The 18,376-nt window shown below is 37.7% G+C and overlaps 2 protein-coding genes across 3 annotated transcripts in view; both read left to right on the top strand.

The window, feature by feature from the left end:
* Nucleotides 1–17,881, top strand: part of LOC144631046 (uncharacterized) — a 66,060-nt gene extending 48,179 nt beyond the window's left edge. Inside the window, exon 5 of the mRNA XM_078489417.1 lies at nucleotides 17,684–17,881. The gene's annotated coding sequence lies outside the window, so the exon portion shown is untranslated. The remainder of the gene's footprint in view (nucleotides 1–17,683) is intronic.
* LOC144631047 (uncharacterized) lies at nucleotides 5,571–17,881 on the top strand. 2 transcript variants are annotated; one of them, XM_078489418.1, is made up of 3 exons: nucleotides 5,571–5,694; nucleotides 10,963–11,031; nucleotides 13,962–17,881. In XM_078489418.1, exon 3 carries the CDS (start codon nucleotides 13,973–13,975, stop codon nucleotides 17,648–17,650), a length of 3,678 nt encoding a protein of 1,225 aa, XP_078345544.1. In that variant the 5' UTR covers nucleotides 5,571–5,694; nucleotides 10,963–11,031; nucleotides 13,962–13,972; the 3' UTR covers nucleotides 17,651–17,881. The 2 variants fall into 2 exon arrangements, with proteins under 2 accessions (XP_078345544.1, XP_078345546.1); XM_078489420.1 differs by lacking the exon at nucleotides 5,571–5,694 and adding an exon at nucleotides 10,594–10,637.
* Nucleotides 17,882–18,376: the final 495 nt, after the last annotated feature.

The raw sequence follows: 18,376 nt of genomic DNA, 5'->3' as shown, positions 1-18,376 counted from the left end.
AAGTGTCAGATCCCATGCAGTGTCTCAATGATGTCTCTACCAGGGTACACACATACACTTTTCTCAAGCAGATCATTTACAAACGCCACCATGGTATAATTATTTTATTTGCAAAAGCATTTCAAGTAATGCACTGCCAAAAACATTTTAAGCCCCCTCAGAACTCAAGTTTTATTTTTTCTCAAGGAAATACAGCAAGCCATGGTCCCTAAGATTTAGGTGACTGACCATGACTGGAGCATTCTACAACCAACCAACCTCCTGCAAGTTTTAATTCTCACTCCACAGGTGTGATAGGCAAAATCCAAATGCAAGGTTACCCCACCAGCTTTCTCAATGAGCGCCACTATCAGGAAGACATGTTTAGTTCAAAAGCAAATATACAGAAAACTGCTGCAAAAATTACCACTAAATCTCTTACAACACTAGTTGATCATAAAAAATGACATTGTAACCGGTAAAAAACATAAAATAAAAAATACTGGTAGGCCCTTGAAATTTTGATATATTTTATTTCGATATACTGCATTTCAGTTCCATGTTACTCTAAATATTATATTCAAATTCTAACTAGGCTCTGGGGCTTTGGGAAATAAAACAAAACAAGTCATATCAAACCTTCTGCACTTTCTCAATAACAACTTCGGTTTGACATAAGTTTTACAGAAAAAAAAAACTGTTCGAAAATAGAAGAAGAGAAGAAGAAGAGAAAAGAAGAAATATCGTTTATTAAAAAACTTTTACACTTGGCAGTCCTTAGACTGAATTACGTGTAAATGTATAAAAACTATATATATTACAAGATTTAAAAAATATTAAAAGCTATTTACATTAAAATATATTAAAAACTATTAAAAACGATCTATACAATGTAATTTAAACTATTGTCTATAATAAAATAATTTTTAAAACGGTCCGTCTTACAAACAGGCGTGTCGAACACTCTCTTGATCCGAAAAATAGCTACCCTTACCATCATGGCGTCTAGTTCAGAAATGAAGATCGTTCACTTTATTCAGTGTATGAAACAATTACAAAAAATATTCTGCTGTGGATTTGCTGTCTTCACTGTCTTCACTGGGATGTAGAAACGCAGTGGTGGTCCTGTTCGCCGGTTTGCTGCGTAAATTTCTCCTGTGATATTTCTTTAATATCAAAATTTAGATAAAAAGCGCTTAAACTCTCCTCTGGATGTTCAAACGTGGAAACAGTTCTCGAAACATTTATGAAACTACGCAAACGCCCGTCCGCCATAAACACCCGCCATCTTTGTTTCCAATTAAACCAGTACTTAGTCTTACTCGGCCAAATTTCTTTTCTGGGGCAATCATCGAGACTCGGTCCCAGGCCTCGCTTCCAGCCCCCATTAATATAGGATATGGTTTGTGTAGTCTGGTCAGTAATTATTCTTAAAAAGCTATTTTTTTATGATCATTACTGTATTTTCCACTCGAAAAATTTGATTGCACTTTGCTTGAAAAAAATCGTTTTATAAAAGCAGCTCGAAGCCTTAGAAAACGACGGCTTTTTGGCTTCCAAAAATGAAGCAAATCCTGAAAATTCTCTTAAACATGCTCTCGACAATCCTGCAAAAACTGTTGAGTTTGTTTGCCTGATATATGTGAGGTCATAAAAGTTACGTCCCTTTCTTTGCACCTTAATTTTTTCGATCCACATTCGCAGTGTTGTTTTTAATCAAAATCACGCCTCGAGTATAATAGACTGTTCACAGTCCCCTATTTTACCTTGAAGTCGTAGAGATCGACGGTTGCGTTCGACTGACCCCATCTTGGCTCCTGAACTCGAACGAAAACTGGGGAGAGTTCAAAAAGCCCGTGGGTAGGAATTCGGATGCCTGTTTTGAAACACTGAGCGGGGAGGAGGGAGAAATAACAGAATGTGCACGCTTTTAGAAGTAGCATTCAAAAAGTGTTGTTGTTATTTGCACTAAACTGGCGTTTCTCTCAACTAGTTTTGTTAAGGATTGTAGCTTATGTAATAAAGTAACATGGCTATAAAATGAGAGAGTAAAGTAGTAATTGTAAAATAATCAGCTTACTCAGGAAGTCGATATTTTGGCAAGGTTTGTAATTGTGGTTTACTGGAAGAATGAATAATTTTAGAGCTCTTTTATGGGTAGAAAATTCATGCATAAGCTTGCATGCAGCAACCAATCAGACATTGCATGTAGTTCTGTTGCTACATATGTACCTCAACAGTTTTACTGTTGGAGCCTAGTCATTTCGTGGTCTGAACAATGTTTTGGCCATTGAGTGAGCCAATCAGGTTGCAGGAAATCATATATCCGGTTCTGATTACGAACAGCACTGTTTAATATGTTGGGGTTTGATTCACAATTGCCTCTTGACGGGGGAATAGAAATGGGCAAAGAAGAGACATCTAAAATTCTGAACGAACAACGATCTGGTTCCAGCATAATGTGCTGGCTCACCAGAATAAAAATGTAAGTTTTGTTTTGTTTTAAAGAAAGTGTTGCAGTTTCTTCTGTAAGTGGCCATTCACACAACGGAAACCAATCATAGGGGAGCAGGGTTGGCGCAGGGGTGAGAGCGCTCGCCTTGATGTGATGCAAAATATTGAAAATTCAATATTTTGTAACTCACGTGCAATATAACTCACCGCCATAACTCACGATACATAACTCATCGATTTGGCGGACCATGCTCCAAGGTTTTTAACCTACCGTATTTATTCGATTAAGCGCCCTGCGCGATTATTAAATTTTTGCACCTTGAGAGTGGGCGCTTATTCGAGGTAGGCACAAATTCGTGGCTGGGCGCTTATTAAATTTTTGTCATTTCTCGCGAGTAGTTAGTTTATCTTACAAAAAAAAACAAGAATAATAATAAAATTAAAATATGTGCCTTGGCAGAATTTTGAGTGCTCATCTTCAGGGTGGGTGCTTATTTGAAATGGGCGCTTATTCGAGGTTGGGCGCTTATTAACTTTTCCTATCTTCAGGGTGGGTGCTTATTTGAAGTGGGCGCTTATTCGAGGTTGGGAGCTTATTAACATCTTCAGGGTGGGTGCTTATTTGAAGTGGGCGCTTATTCGAGGTTGGGCGCTTATTAACTTTTCCTATCTTCAGGGTGGGCGCTTATTTGAAGTGGGCGCTTATTCGAGGTTGGGCGCTTAATCGAATATAAACGGTAGTTTTGCGGTTTTCCTCCCTCCTGAAATAAACAGCACCTGCCAAATTCTAATACAACCTGAATAGAAGACCGGCATAAAAACCAGCTAGAACTGATGTGGCTTCATCCTCTTGTACACCCACGGGTTAATTGGCTAGAACGGGGCAGACAAGACACAAACAATTGAGTGTACTTTCAAACACTCACGAGAAGAGAGAGATGGTGCAAATTAAAAAAAAAAAACGATAAAAAAATTGGGGCTCACAGCCAACACATGAACATTAAAAATCCGAATGGTTTCTTTAAATTATTTCAAGTGTCTTTAGGACCAAAACCCATTTCTGTGCATTACGTGCTAAGAGAAAAAAAAGCAGTGGAAAGGGGTCATTACTTTGGCATAAAACAGGAAGGGAAGTCGAAACGAGACTGATATATGAGGGAGAAAGCAAAATATAGCAAATGAAAGAGCGAGATAACTTTAGATGTTGACCTTTTTATTGATCTAAGCGTCGCGTGATTTCAAGTCATTGTAGACAGCTGGGAATGTGGGCAGATTATATGACGCTTAACTCGAACATTACGGACCATTACGTAGCTTTCAGTTTCGATTTGGTTTGCAGTTAGGTTTAGAACTTTAACAAACGAACGGGTTGAGTTTTAAAGAGTCAAGAGTTTCCTAACGCAGGACAATTGTAAGTACGTACACGTTACATCTGTAGTTATCTTTCGTAGACAGATATAGCTATCATGGTTAAGATACAGCCCGAGTGGGGAAACTAAAATAATGTGCCGCCGTGTACAAACTCGTCAGATCTTTTATGTTTCTTGATTGTGAACTAGAAATCTAAAGTCTTTAAATCCTTTAATTGCCGTACCATAGCGTCCTCTACAAACCATGGCCGACCTAAAAGCGGATTTACTTGTCGGAGGCGAGTTGGCTTCAATCAGTAAACAGTGTAAAAACTCGATAGAGTCTTTTATGTCTCTTGATTGAGAAGAAGAAATCTGAAGTCTTTGAGTTCTTAAATTGTCGTGCTAAAAACTGATTTACATGTGGAAAGCGAATTGGCTTCAATCATAAAACCGACAATTGTATTAAAGCGACGGTCGAACGCTTTTTCCGCTCTGTGCCAAATGGGACTCAGATGCCAAATGTTGCCTCATGTTGTTGCCAAATGTTGCCCCACAACTTTCGGTGATTTGCGCAGCAAACAAATTGGAAAAAAAAAACTCGAACATTGTACTTCACTACATTATTGTGATACCTTAGTAGGAAAACCGCAGATAAAAGTACTAATTATATAACTTTAGTGAAGCCCTATTGTTAACGTCTAAATTCTCCTTTCTAATGTGTATACATTTTATATAATGAAAGTTGGGAGAATTTGCCACTGCGTCAATGCATTTACTTTGTGGTGATGATTTCCTTATATCTCCTGACCTGCTTGCTGATTTAGTTCTGTTATTTTAAAGAAAATTATGTTTGAATACTGTTGAGTTAAGGATGCTGGAAAAAATAACAATCGCGTGCAAAGCAGAACAAACTAATCTGTGTACAATGTTTACCATTCTGATAAAGCGAGCACAGGAAACGAGCTCTTAGCGAACTGTAAATTCCATCCAAGTTGTACCATTGTTTTTAATTTGAAAGTACATGAAACAGTAAAAAACAAACCACAATTTCTTTTAAATTTTCGCTAATAATAGAAAGCGAAATCGATGTAAAATACAACTGTTATATGGTTAAAACTATATGGCTGAAATGGAACGTTTGAATATGCGCTAAGTGGAGGACGATTTTGTTTTTACAGACTGGCTGCATTATTGTATTGTTGAAAATATGAGCTTCGATTTCCGGTCAGTATTAAGTTCAAGCACGTTTTCAGTAATCTTAGTTTTTTTTTTTTGCGTGCAGAAATTTGCGTTGGGTGCACTGTGGCAAAATAGAATTATGACTCAGCTTGCAAACATGACTTCGCCTCATAGCCATGCTTCTTCTATTGCAACGCAATCGATACAACATGAGGGAAAAAACAGCAAAGCCAAATGTTCATCCATCGTGGCGCGAAATTAAAACTGAGAGTTTTCAGGTCACTTCTGTCAACACATGCTAACAAGCAAGCAGTGATTTTCTAGTTTGACCGCAACAAAAATTCTCACATTCCAGCACGTGCTACGGTGACGTCATAAGCAAGCCCGCTAGTTTGTAATCTCAAGCGCTAATCTAACCGCAACATAAGTTGTCAATCATTTGTGGTTTCAAAAGGAGGGTGAAACAAGACTGATAGGGGGAGAAAGCTAAATATAGCCAAGGAACATTCCAGAACATTTGACAGGTACTTCAAATATTGGCCTCTTTCTTGATCCAAGCATCGCGTGATCACAAGTCCTTTAAGTGGTAGACAGTTCGGAATGTGAGCAGATCTTATCACGTATTACTCGAACATAACTTTCAGTTTTATTTGGTTTCAAAACATTTACCAAAGGAACGGAGAGAGCTTCAAAGACATAAGATTGCCTTCAGCTTTAACACAGGACGACTGTAAGTACATACAAGTCATAACAAGTGACATCGGTATCTCTAGGCTAGCTATCTATAAAGATTTGCTTAATAAATTTAAGAACACGAATCGAGGAAAAATGCGAGTGCGACACTAATACAAGATGTCGGCATGCCTTACAAGCTCGATGAATGCTGTGTGTCTCTTGATCGAGAATGAGAAGTCTGCCGTCTTCGAATTTTCAAAGTTCTTCTCTACATGTAAATAACATATTAAAAGTGTCATTTGCCTGAGGAAAGAGAATTGGCTAGTAAACTTTCTTGCAATGGAACTTTGTAGTTCGACTTTCGGTGATTTCTGCAGCAAAGAAATTGTAAAAAAACTCGTGTTTTTTCCCGTCTAGTGAGGCCTTTCCGCAAGGGGTGTAGACGTGTCGCAATGTCGCATGCTTTTGAGGACCGTCGTCCCCTAAACAACGGCTGTAAATGTCGCTGTCGCTCCTCGCAGTGTTGGTAAATGCCGCTGGTTATATGATTGGTTTGAGAAACTGTTTTGTCAGAGGATCAGAGGGCCTTAGTAAAAATTAATCAATAACAGCGAGCCTATGTCAGTACGGAAGCATGAGTTTCTTTCTGTAGATTGATGTCGTGAAATATTACCTGCAATGTAACGCAACGAGCACTCCTATTTGTGTTTCTTATTATGTATGAAAAGAAAGAATCTCATAATGATATGGGAAAATCTTATTTGCATTTACTTTCAACACACTTTATTAATATACACGACTACAAAAACTAGTTTCGTCAGAAGACCTCGTCAGTTGGTAGACATATGCTGTATATGACCCGTATATGGCTACCAACTGACGAGGTCTTCTGACGAAACTAGTTTTTCTAGTCGTGTATATTAATTAAGTGTGTTGAAAGTAAATGCAAATGAGATTTCCCATATCATTATGATGTTCAGTAATACTTTCTTGGCTTCGGCGCACGCGCACAGAATTTCACAAAAGAAAGAATCGTAAACACGCAACGTGTAATCAAAGTGTAATCAATACTAGCAGAGATGATCGACATGTTAATTACAGTTAAGTGCTAATGCATGGATGAAAGGTTATTACTACTGAAGGTATAAAATAGCGACATAGAGGATAATACATGGTCATGGTAGCTTCGAGATATGAAATTTATCTTCGAGTGTTCAAATCGATAGCTCACGAGTGAGCGCAGCGAACGAGTGAGATATCGGATTTGAACAATATAAACCTACAAATTACGATGTTTTTGACGATTTTTCGAAGATTTCCGACCATTTTCCGAAGATTTCAGAGAATTTTCAAAATGTCGTCCGAAGGTTATACGAATGATTCCTAACATTTTCCGAAAATTTCCGAAGTTTTTTCGAAGATTGCCGAGGAAGATCCGAATATTTTTCGACTTAATATAGATTTACTTTGGCTCATTGAGCATTGAAACACGGCAAACTCTGCAAGCTGATTGGTCAAAAATGATATCACACGTGTGGATACCCAAGTATTATTTTTATCCACACTTGTGATACCATTTTTTTTCGATTTGCTACCACTCGCTAAAGCATTGCAGTTTGTATAATAAGTTGTTTACGTATGTATTTCGTGCACCGAAATTCTAGAACTTTGTTTGTTGTACTTAAGGAGGCTCGATGTAGTTTTTTAAGCCGAAGGGTGGTTGTTTTGAAATTTAAAATTACCTAGGAAGCCATTGTTCGATTTTTGCCAAAATACACCATAATAATCAAATATGACCAAATTTTAATTTTTTACTCGTCACTTTGTCACAAAGGTTACCATAGCAACCATTGACGTTTTCTTTTGTTCTCAAACAAGCTTGATTTTCTCGAAATCTAGATTGACTCTTGGTATTTATTTTTGATATGTTCAAGTATAGTAGATTGACTACCTGTACACAAAATTTTAGGAAAATCTGTAAGAGCGTTTTAGAGTAAATCAAGAATGAAGTTTTTGGTATTTTCTTATAATTTCCTACAATCGGTAGTCGATATATTTTAACAAATTAAAGCAAAAAGTCTTTCGCTTTTAGTTAATGGTCTTTGATGGTGTAAGTATTTATATTTCAGTAAGAGTAACTGTGCTCGAATAATACGAAACAATTTTAAAGCGCTTATTTTATATTAAAACGGTGTTTTTCTGAAAATTTCAACTTTGATTTACTTGAAAACGCTCTTACAGATTTTTCTAAAATTTCGTCAACAGTTAGTCAATCTACTGAACTTTAACATATCAAAAAATAAACACCAAGAGTCAATCTAGATTTCGAGAAAATCAAGCTCGTTTGAGAACAAAAGAAAACGTCAATCGTTGCTATGGTAACCTTTGTGACTAAGTGACGGGTAAAAAATTAAAATTTGGTCATATTTGATTATTATGGTGTATTTTGGCAAAAATCGAACATTAGCTTCCTAGATAATTTTAATTTTCAAAACAACCACCCTTCGGCTAAAAAAACTACATCGAGCCTCCTTAAGATAAGGGGTAGACTTAAAAGGGCGTATTTTTAGAATGTCGAAGCACAGTGTACGAGTTACCAGATTGTAGAACGTGTAAGCGAACGAAATCGTAGAAATAAAAAAATAGGCTTATTGTACTTTGCGAAATTATACTTTGCGAAGTGAGAAATCTGTACTTTGCGAAGTGAGAAATCTGTACTTTGCAAAGTGAGAAAATCTGTACTTTGCGAAGTAAAAAATCTGTACTTTGCGAAGTGAAAAATCTGTACTTCGCCTTGTACCGTCGTGTTCGTTAACGTATCGATATCGATATAAATCTATAGAAAACTGCTGTTGCCGTCACCCTAACTGATATAAAAAAGGTACAATAGCCAAAATTGCTATTGCTGGTATATAAAATTAAGACTATTTACTCTAAGATGGCACTTCTAGTCCTCAAACTTGAGTGTTTGAACGTGGATATTCCCCAACAATTTAAATTATCTAACGAATCCTGGCCGGACAGAATAAATTTCTTCGCTTTCGTGGTTTCAAAACAAAGTGCTACCACTACCCCGAGGTCCTGGATTCCTGCAAAGGCAACAAAACAGCCTAAATCGGCAGTAATCAGTTCTGGGGTACACCTAGTAAATACCAGCAAAGGGAAACAAGAGTACTTGCTAGACATGTCAATTTACTAGCTTCTCTTGCTTATTGTTTAGGGTTTCTTATTACTTTTTTTCTACTGCCTAGTTCCCAGCTTGTAGCACGTTTTAATCAAATGCAGTAACTGAGCATAGGAGTGCTTGTTCGGGTAAGCTTTACTTTATAAGTACAATGAAACAATTATAACAGAACTTAACAATGTTTGGGTCTATATGAGTATCAAGTGAATTAATCGATAATTTCTAGCTGCTTGTAAGGCATAGATAGCTATAGCTAATTAAAAAAAAAACATATAATGTGAAGGTTTTGTTAACCAACTGAAAGCATTTACTGATTTCCAAGTCGACTTTGTTAATGTAAAATTATGTCATAGTCCTTCTAACTTTTGTCAGTAGAAGATTTGTAGTTAAAATCGAGAAAGTGTAATGCCCAAAACTTTCTTTTGATGTAATTCGTTTTGAACATTAAACATTTTGAATATTGAGATTTGCTGGCTTAGTTTCTATGTTTTCCCTAGGCTTGTTGCCCGAATTCCAAGCATTTTTCCCGAAATGTTTGGGCCCTGGGGGTGGAAGGGGGGGGGGGGGCGCTGCAGCCCCCCCCCCTTTCTCCCCGCCTAGTACGCCTATGCTAGGGATGTTTGATTTCGCATATTTTGGTAAAGTTGGGTTTTCTAAGAAGATTGAAATTCTCCAATAGTTAATGGTCGTTCAAGACAATTTTTTTTTCGCTTTTTTTGGTTTAAAAACAACGTGCTACCCGGAACTGCTACAAAGACAACGAAAGAAAGACCATACACCTTGAAATAACCAGAAACGAACTTACAAGTACACGTCCTTATACTAGTTTCTCTTGCTTATTTTTTTAGGGTTTTTTATTATAATTTTTTTCCGTCTAGATCCAAGCTTGTTCTAGCACTTTTTAATCAACTCCAGTGGCCAAGTACAGGAGCACTAGTTTAGGTAATTCTTTATTTTATAACTTCAGTGAAAAAATTAGTAGAACTCAACATTGTTTAGGTCTATATGAATATCAAATTGAATTAATCGTTATTTTCTAGCTACCAGTAAGGTATATATATAGTTAGCGGATTCAATAAAGAGATTTATAATCTCAAGATTTTAATTACCAACTGAAAACATTCACTGATTTCCAAGTCGATTTTGTTTATGTCTGTTTTACATGCAATGTCAGAATTTCATACTTCTTATAACTGTTGTGAAAGATGTGTTTTTTGAAGATAAATGTAAAAAGTAAAATGTCCAAAATTTTATTTAGGTATAGCTAGTGTTTACTAGTGTTTATGTGTTTATATATTTAAAGGAATGCGACGATTTGCTTTAAAGAAATGCGACGATCTGTTCTCGAATCGACCATTTTGTATATAGCATTTTAGTCGGAAAAATGACATTTTACTTACTCGTGATTACAAGCCATCCATTGTTCCCAATAGGCCATTTTCAAAAACTCAATTTCTCTTGCTGTCCCAAGAGAAATTGAAAACAATGCTTATGCAAAATTTTGGAGGGACAGCAAAGAGTATTATGATATTTTTTAAAACGGCCTCATATAACACTTCACTCACACAATTCACTTTCATTTATATTTTAATTTGGGTTCAAAACTGTTAACCACCCAACCAGATGAACCTTCACGGAGATTATGGACGTTTTATGTAGGTGAATACTAGAAGGGTGTCTAATCAGTTGCCAGTGGTAAAACAGAAAGACTAATTAAAATACTTTATTTTGAGGTTCATGGGAGAAGACGAGGGTCTTTGATTTCACATACTTCGGTAAAATCAGTCTTCTGTGAAGATTGGAATTCTCAAAAGGTTGGCTTGACAGAATTAATTTATTCCCTATTTCAGACAAAAACGGCTCGAGAACCATACATTTCTTTTGCTGCACATGCTTGTATTGCTTATATAAGGGATTAAAGGCTGGGTGTTTGAATGAGAGCTCTTGACATCGCTAAAAGGAGCGATCCCACCAATATAAATACCAAAAGGCAATGAGGCAGTGAAAAGCAAATCACAATTTTTCATGTTATAAACGTCAGGGAAATTCTAAATGACAAGTAGACCGATTTGCCGATCCCGTTTGGTATTCGCTTTTCTCGCACATTTTATCTTATATATTCCTTTGTTATGTTAACAGAGCTGTGCACAACCGAGATGGACTTCACGTAGATCTTGAAGTATCCCAGAAATTTATCAGGTCTTTAAGGTGCGTATAAGATGTGTTTAAACAAAAGTAAAATTTCTAATTAGACTGAGTGGAGCCCAATCGGGTATCTAGCCTGTTCCAGTCGATTCGTTTGTTGGGAAACAAAGCGAGGAATGGCAAGTGAAAGAGAAGAAGAGGGTTAGTCGGCGAAACATGTTCTTTCGCCTCCTCGCCACCTGCTCCTCGCCTTTTTTCACTGATCGTTCTTTGCGCTAATTCGCAAAATTATGGTGCAGTTACCCCGCAAAGGCAGCGGAGAGGAGTCCTGGCATTGATAGGCATTTGAATCTAGCTGGAATTTTCTGTTTCAATGTGCCATCTTAGGGCATTTGTGTATGGTGAAAGAGTCACTAGACATCATTGCAAATTTCACAGTGCCAGGAAGTCCACTAAAATGTTCAAAAGTCTACATTTTGCTTGGGCAATTGCTGTTAAATTCCCAGCCTAGTCCCGGCCCCTCCCTCCCCCTTGCGGCTAAACATTGATAGGTACATTATTGCAGTACGATCATAAACCCCTGATTGGACGACACGAAGTTATTACCCAATGCAATTGTCATGCCAATGAACAAGAATTTATCGAGGAAGAAATTTAGACATAACAGCGAAGCTTTCACGGCGAGAGCCGTTTTTGAAAATGTTTTGGCAATATGAAAAAGGAATCTCATCACAAGCAACCACTGTTTGCATTGATAAGTTTGAAATGACGTTTCGCACGAGTGATCTTGAAGTTTAATCGACGATCAATAAATTTTATGCCGACAGAAGACTACAAAAACTTAGACAAATTCAACTTTATTACACAGCAAAGACATTTTGTCGAGACACTACCTTCATTTTCAAGGCTTTTGCGTTTGGGAACCGAAAGAAACTAAACGGTTTACATATCGCCGACAGTTCAGAGACAAGGGCAGACGGACTGTCGCGATCAAACTTTGATTGACGGAAATTTTGGAAACGTTTCCGCGGGCGATTCGATTTGAAAAATCGCGTATCAATGCAAACGGTGGTAAGCTTCGACTAGAAACCCAGTCAAATACAGTGACACGCGAGTTTTGTCATGAGGACACATAGGTTGCTCTCGCTTCAATTTGTATGGTGAAGAATAACAAAACTGGTATCCAATCGATTGATTTTTTTTTATCCGTGGTATATGACAATCAATAGCAATCAGTATCAATTAATGGCCTGTTAATTACCCGATAGACAATCGATGGATTAAGGTTTGTAAAATAAGCGATTAATCGATTTACATCCTTTTTTGATACCAATCAATTGCTCGAATCGTTTTCGCGTTTTATCGTCTGTTACTTTTAGGGACGTCAAAATTTTTGGTAAAAATACTTGCTGAACTCACAACCTTACTTACTTACTTACTTACTTACTTACTTACTTACTGCCTATCATGCCTGTGTGGCACATATGGCAGCAACGAAGTTTTTTCAACCCTGCCTATCTCTAGCCAGTTTTTCAATGGTGCTCCAGCTGTAATTGAGCTCCCTCAACTCACAACCGTTGACCAAAAATTGACATTAGCTGTATGCGTATGAGGAAATTGCAGTTCAAGCTGGCTTAGAAAAATTAAAAACATTTCGAAAGATTTGCGCAAAATCTAAAACTAAAACTGCAATGCCTACCAAAATACAAACGAATTAATATAATATCATTAAACATGAAATAAAGTTGCTGTAAAGTACCATGAATATATAATATATTTTTTTACATTTCTGCGTTTTCTTGTGCGCTGTAAACGTGTCACCTCGTACATTGTTAGTATCCTTTGATCGTGCAGCACACAGTAAGTTTCAGCTTTTGCTAAGACATTATATTCGTGACAGCGTAAAGTGAAAAGTGAAAAGGAAAGAAAGTGAACAGGTATTTCCTTTTGACTGGAGAGAAATGCACATAACACGTTTCGGCAATTGACAACAATCAACAATCAATCAATGTGCTTTTGTGTGACTCTTTCGTGTTCTAATCGCATGCTCTCGAACAACTAGAAGTATCCGAAAATGTTCACGTCACAAAGGATCACAAAATGTTCGTGGGAAATCTAAACTAACATCTATTGAACAAAACGTCGACGAAATATCTTCTCGAACACTTTGAATCATTCAAGAGTATTCAATTTCAATTCTGAATTCTGAAGACATGCATAATGTTTACCGATCCGTATTTGGACGAATTCGGCCCTTATTTTATGGCTTTTTAAACTTTTTTTTATTGTGCATGCATTTTATATATCTACATATATATTTTTGCGTGACATATTATTTTCAGGACCAGGGTGTTTTGAAAACAATTCACGCAGTACGGGCAAATGTCAGCGTTGGGTTTTTTATAGTAGTGAACCAATAATGAAAAGAAAAGAAAAATCAAAGAGGATCAACACTTTCGCTAACTTCTAGTCACGGCCACACCCTTAAAGTTCCAATGACGCGAAATTGTTCCGCATAATTAAGTAGTTTACTATTTGAAATGCACAATTCCAAAGTTTAACAATCCTACGATAAACATTTTTCGTTTTATAACCGCCGAAAATTGGCTATTTTTCATTCAAAATGTGCCGAGGACTGGGTCCGAATTTAGCACGAAATTCTAGTGTGTGACGTCACGTCGTGTCCAGAACTTTGTTAACACTCATTTGGGGAGGGTGGTTGCATCCACTGTACCTTTGTACGGCTAAAACACTACCGACAAAAAGCAAAGCTACGCACACTGTCAACTTCAACTTCAAGGTTTATTTCAATACAATTTTAAAACAATTTGAATTGAAAGGCTAAGTCGCATTTAAACTAGTCAAGGCGGTTAGTCTGTAATGTTATATAATTGTTACTTTCAAATTATTTTGCTCCTCGTATTTTGGGTAGTTTATACATACACTTTCTTGTACACATTAATTTCTAAAGACTTAATACATTTTCACTGCAGGACTTTTCACAATGGAATGCTCATTAGAACAGTTAAACTATTTTCGAATTTGTTACATCACCTTTAACTTGGTGCCCGAAGGACTACGAAAAATCTTCAGACAAGAATGGGATTTCCGCTACAAAACAACACTTGGAGAATGGAAAGACACACCAAAGAATGGTTTAGACTTTTACAACAACGAATCACGAAAAAGCCGTTCGAGGAACGCAAGATATCTCGCAACAATACAGAATGGAAACACGGCAAAGTGGGACTGTAGTTGTTTGTTCTTCACAATTCTGTTCTCAGATAGCATTGGCACAACCCTTAGTGCAGCAAACAGGAAAGAACTCGATGATCTTCGTCAGGTCCGAAATGACATAGCTTGCATCAGTGAAGCCGAACTTACAGATGTTGGGTTCAAGAATTATGTTGGAAAAGTGCTACTTGCGTTCAACTCTTTGAGTATTCCGGTCAATGATATCCAGGCAGTTAAAAACCAAGCGAGCTTACCCACGGCAGAAGTGAATAACTTAAAGCTACAGGCTGCTAATCTCCTAGCAGAATTGCAAGAAGCAAAAGCCGATTTACAAGTCGCACAAGACACAATAACGTCAAAAGAGGAAGCCCTTGCATCTGATCTAGAGGTCGCACAAGACACGATACAGAGTAAAGAAGAACAAGTTGAGTGTCTTACGCAAGAGATTAATTCCAAAGTTGAGTCTTTCTGTAATCTCACATTCAAGCCATCTCACGAAATCGTCAGACGTTCAAATGACGTCACAAGGATTATGTCAAAAATGCAAGAGCTTCACGATGGAAGTAATGGAGCAGTCAGTACCATTTATTTGTCAGGAAATCCTGGGTGTGGCAAAACTCAAATTGCTCGTCAAATTGGACAAGACTTCTTTACAAAAAGGTCAAGCGACAGCAAAGGCTTAACATTTGTTGCAACCCTGAATGCAGAAACCCTTGAAACGCTGAGAGACTCGTACGTCGGTCTGGCCAAACAGCTTGGAATTACAGAATACACTTTAACTAACCTGATGACCTCGAAAGTAAATAACCCCAAGGAAATAGTCCAGCATCTCCAACATTTAATCTTTCCAAAGATTAAACGTTTTTCAGAGTGGTTAATAATTGCTGATAACATTGTCGACCTGTCTCTGGTTCGAAACTATTTGCCTCAGACAGCCAGTGAAGAATGGGGTCACGGTCAGGTGTTGATTACAACTCAAGACAGCAGTGCGATTCCTAAAAATGCTCCTCGTACGTACCATGAGTCGCTAAGTGCAGGAATGCAGCCGGAGGACGCAGTGGAGCTATTGAAACGAGTTGCGCAAATTTCAAATGACGACCAAGTTGAAACGGTTGCTGAGGTTCTCGAGTATCAACCACTTGCTTTAGCAGCTGCTGCATTTTATGTACAAACTGTTGCGAGTAATGGTTCTCCAAACAACAGTTGGACAAACTACATGGAAACATTTGTTCGTAGCGAACATGAAGCAACAAAAAAAGAAAATCAGGCGTATTCAAAAACAATGACTGCTGCAATTATAATGGCAATAAATAGTGCTTTGGAAAACGATGAAGTTTTTCGCCAGGTATTATTATTTCTGTCACTTTGTGATTCCAAATCTCTTCCGATTGAAGCAGCTGTTAACTTTGTCAAAAATCGCACTCCGGGACAGACAGAAGAGTTAATCAGAGCAAAGATTTTACAATCCTCCTTGATTACTTGCTTATACAGTGAAGATGGGATACCCGACTATTTGAGAGTGCATAACGTTATTCATAAAGCACTCAAGAAATCGTTGACCCTGGATGTTGACTTCACAGAGAAAATTGAGTGTATGTCTGTGGCAATTCAGGTTTTTCACTCCCTAACTATGTCAGTGAGAAATTGTTTAAATGAAAGTGGGTACATTTGCCTAATGCTACGAATTACAGCCCATTGCAAAGCATTGCTTGACATTCTTTATCAAGATTTTGCCACAAACGATGTTTTGGTCAAGGAGTTAACACCCTTTATCTCTACTGACGAGGTTGTTTCGTGGCTTTACCTAACTGCTTCTGTGTGCTGTGACCTCGGCAATTCATCAAATTCTAATCTCTTTTCCGCAGCAGCCTGTGATTTTTTTCAGTACATGAGTAACACAAGAGAGGGTGACATATTAAAAGCAGATATCTTGGCTGTGTATGGAAACGCACTATCGATGTCACACCAGTATGAATTAGCAGTGTCATACCACGAGAAGGCACTGGTCATTAGGAAAAAGATTTACGGAGAGGAACATGCAGATGTAGCAGCAACTTATAACAACTTGGGCGCTGTTTATCATGATCTGGGACAGTACAATGAAGCAAAAGAATTCTACGACAAGGGACTTGTCATTAGGAAAAAGATTTGCGGCGAGAAACATGCAGATGTAGCAGCAAGTTATAACAACTTGGGAAATGTTTATCGTGATTTTGCACAATACAATGAAGCAAAAGAAAACTACGACAAGGGACTGGTCATCAACAAAACGATTAATGGTGAGGAACATGCAGATGTAGCAGCAAGTTATAACAACTTGGGGCTTGTTTATGTGAATCTCGGACAGTACAATGCTGGAAAAGAATATCACGAGAAGGGACTTGTCATCAGGAAAAAGATTTACGGCGAGGAACATGCAGATGTAGCTACGAGCTATAACAACTTGGGAGATGTTTATCGTCATCTCGGACTGTACAATGAAGGAAAAGAATTCCTCGAGAAGGGACTGGTCATCAGGAAAAAGATCTACTGCGAGAAACATGCAGATGTAGCAGCAAGTTTTTACAACTTGGGAGCTGTTCATCATGATTTCGTACAGTACAATGAGGCAAAAGAATACCACGAGAAGGCTCTGGTAATAAGGAAAAAGATTTACGGTGAGGAACATGCAGATGTAGCAACGAGCTATAACAACTTGGGAGATGTTTATCGTCATCTCGGACGGTACGACGAAGGAAAAGAATACCTTGAGAAGGCACTGGTCATCAGGAAAAATATTTACGGTGAGGAACATGCAGATGTAGCAAAGAGCTATAACAACTTGGGTGTTGTTTATCGTGATCTCGGACAGTACAATGAAGCAAAAGAATACCTCGAGAGGGGACTGGTTATCAAGAAAAAGATTTACGGCGAGGAACATCCTTCCGTAGCAGCAAGTCATGGCAACTTGGGAAATGTTTATCATGATCTCGGACAGTACAATGAAGCAAAAGAATACCTCGAGAGTGCACTGGTTATCGAAAAAAAGATTTACGGCGAGGAACATGCAGAAGTAGCAAAGAGCTATAACAACTTGGGAATTGTTTATTGTGATCTCGGACAATACATTGAAGCAAAAGAATATCACGAGAAGGGACTGGTCATCTACAAAAAGATTTACGGTGAAGAACATGCAGAAGTAGCAGCAAGTTATACCATCTTGGGAATTGTTTATCGTGATCTCGGACAGTACAGTGAAGCAAAAGAATATCACGAGAAGGCATTGGTCATTAGGAAAACGATTCACGGCGAGGAGCATACAGATGTAGCAGCAAGTTATAACAACTTGGGACTTGTTTATCATGATCTCGGACAGTACAATGAAGAAAAAGAATGTCACGAGAAGGCACTGGCCATCAGGAAAAAGATACGGCGTAACCAATCCAGGACGGAATGTATTTTGTTATAAAAAGTTTACAATGCAATTGCAAGGGGGCGGAAGTTGGCACTTACTTCCGGTCTCTCATGCTTAACAGTCGTACGTTTCTTGGCCGCTATTTGTGCGTCGTTCTTTCCCATATGCATAGTTGGGCTGATATACATGGATACCAGATATTAATTGTTCTTAATGTTCATCAGTTGTGCAATTTTTTTTTACTTGGTTATTTTAACGAAGATATTAAAACTACAAGAAATAATGCATTTGAATTACAATTTATTACGTTTTTGTAATTTTGCATGCAGTAAACTTTCTATTCCGAAACTTGGCGGAAAAACAGAAGAATTGAAAATTTTGAAATTCTGAATTGAGAACCTTTTGCTCGCCAAAGTTTCATTTAGTCACCGACAAAATACTGAGAGAGTTAAATTAGCCTATGATTTAAGGATCGCGTAATCAGTTTTCTTTTAGTTGTTTCCAAACAAACAAACAAAAAACAAACAAACATTATAACGATCCAGTGTCTAAATCATGATTATAAGGAACAGACTTTAAACACTAATGGCCGATTGTTAGTGTTGTTCTTCGATCATGGGAAAATAATTTAGTTTCTTGTCTTGAAGACTTATTGGCGAAGCGTGTAATTTAAGATGTAGTAGGAATTCCATGTAGCTTCGTCCTTTATTCTTAGGGACTGGTCAAAAAGTACAGGGGGGGGGGTGGGCCGGAACAGAAAGGGGGTGGGTCATCAGTTTT

Source organism: Oculina patagonica, chromosome 11 (assembly GCF_052425735.1).
Source record: "Oculina patagonica isolate OP01 chromosome 11, crgOcupat, whole genome shotgun sequence".
Classification (NCBI taxonomy): domain Eukaryota; kingdom Metazoa; phylum Cnidaria; class Anthozoa; order Scleractinia; family Oculinidae; genus Oculina; species Oculina patagonica.
This window is presented reverse-complemented; position numbering and strand designations above follow the sequence as displayed.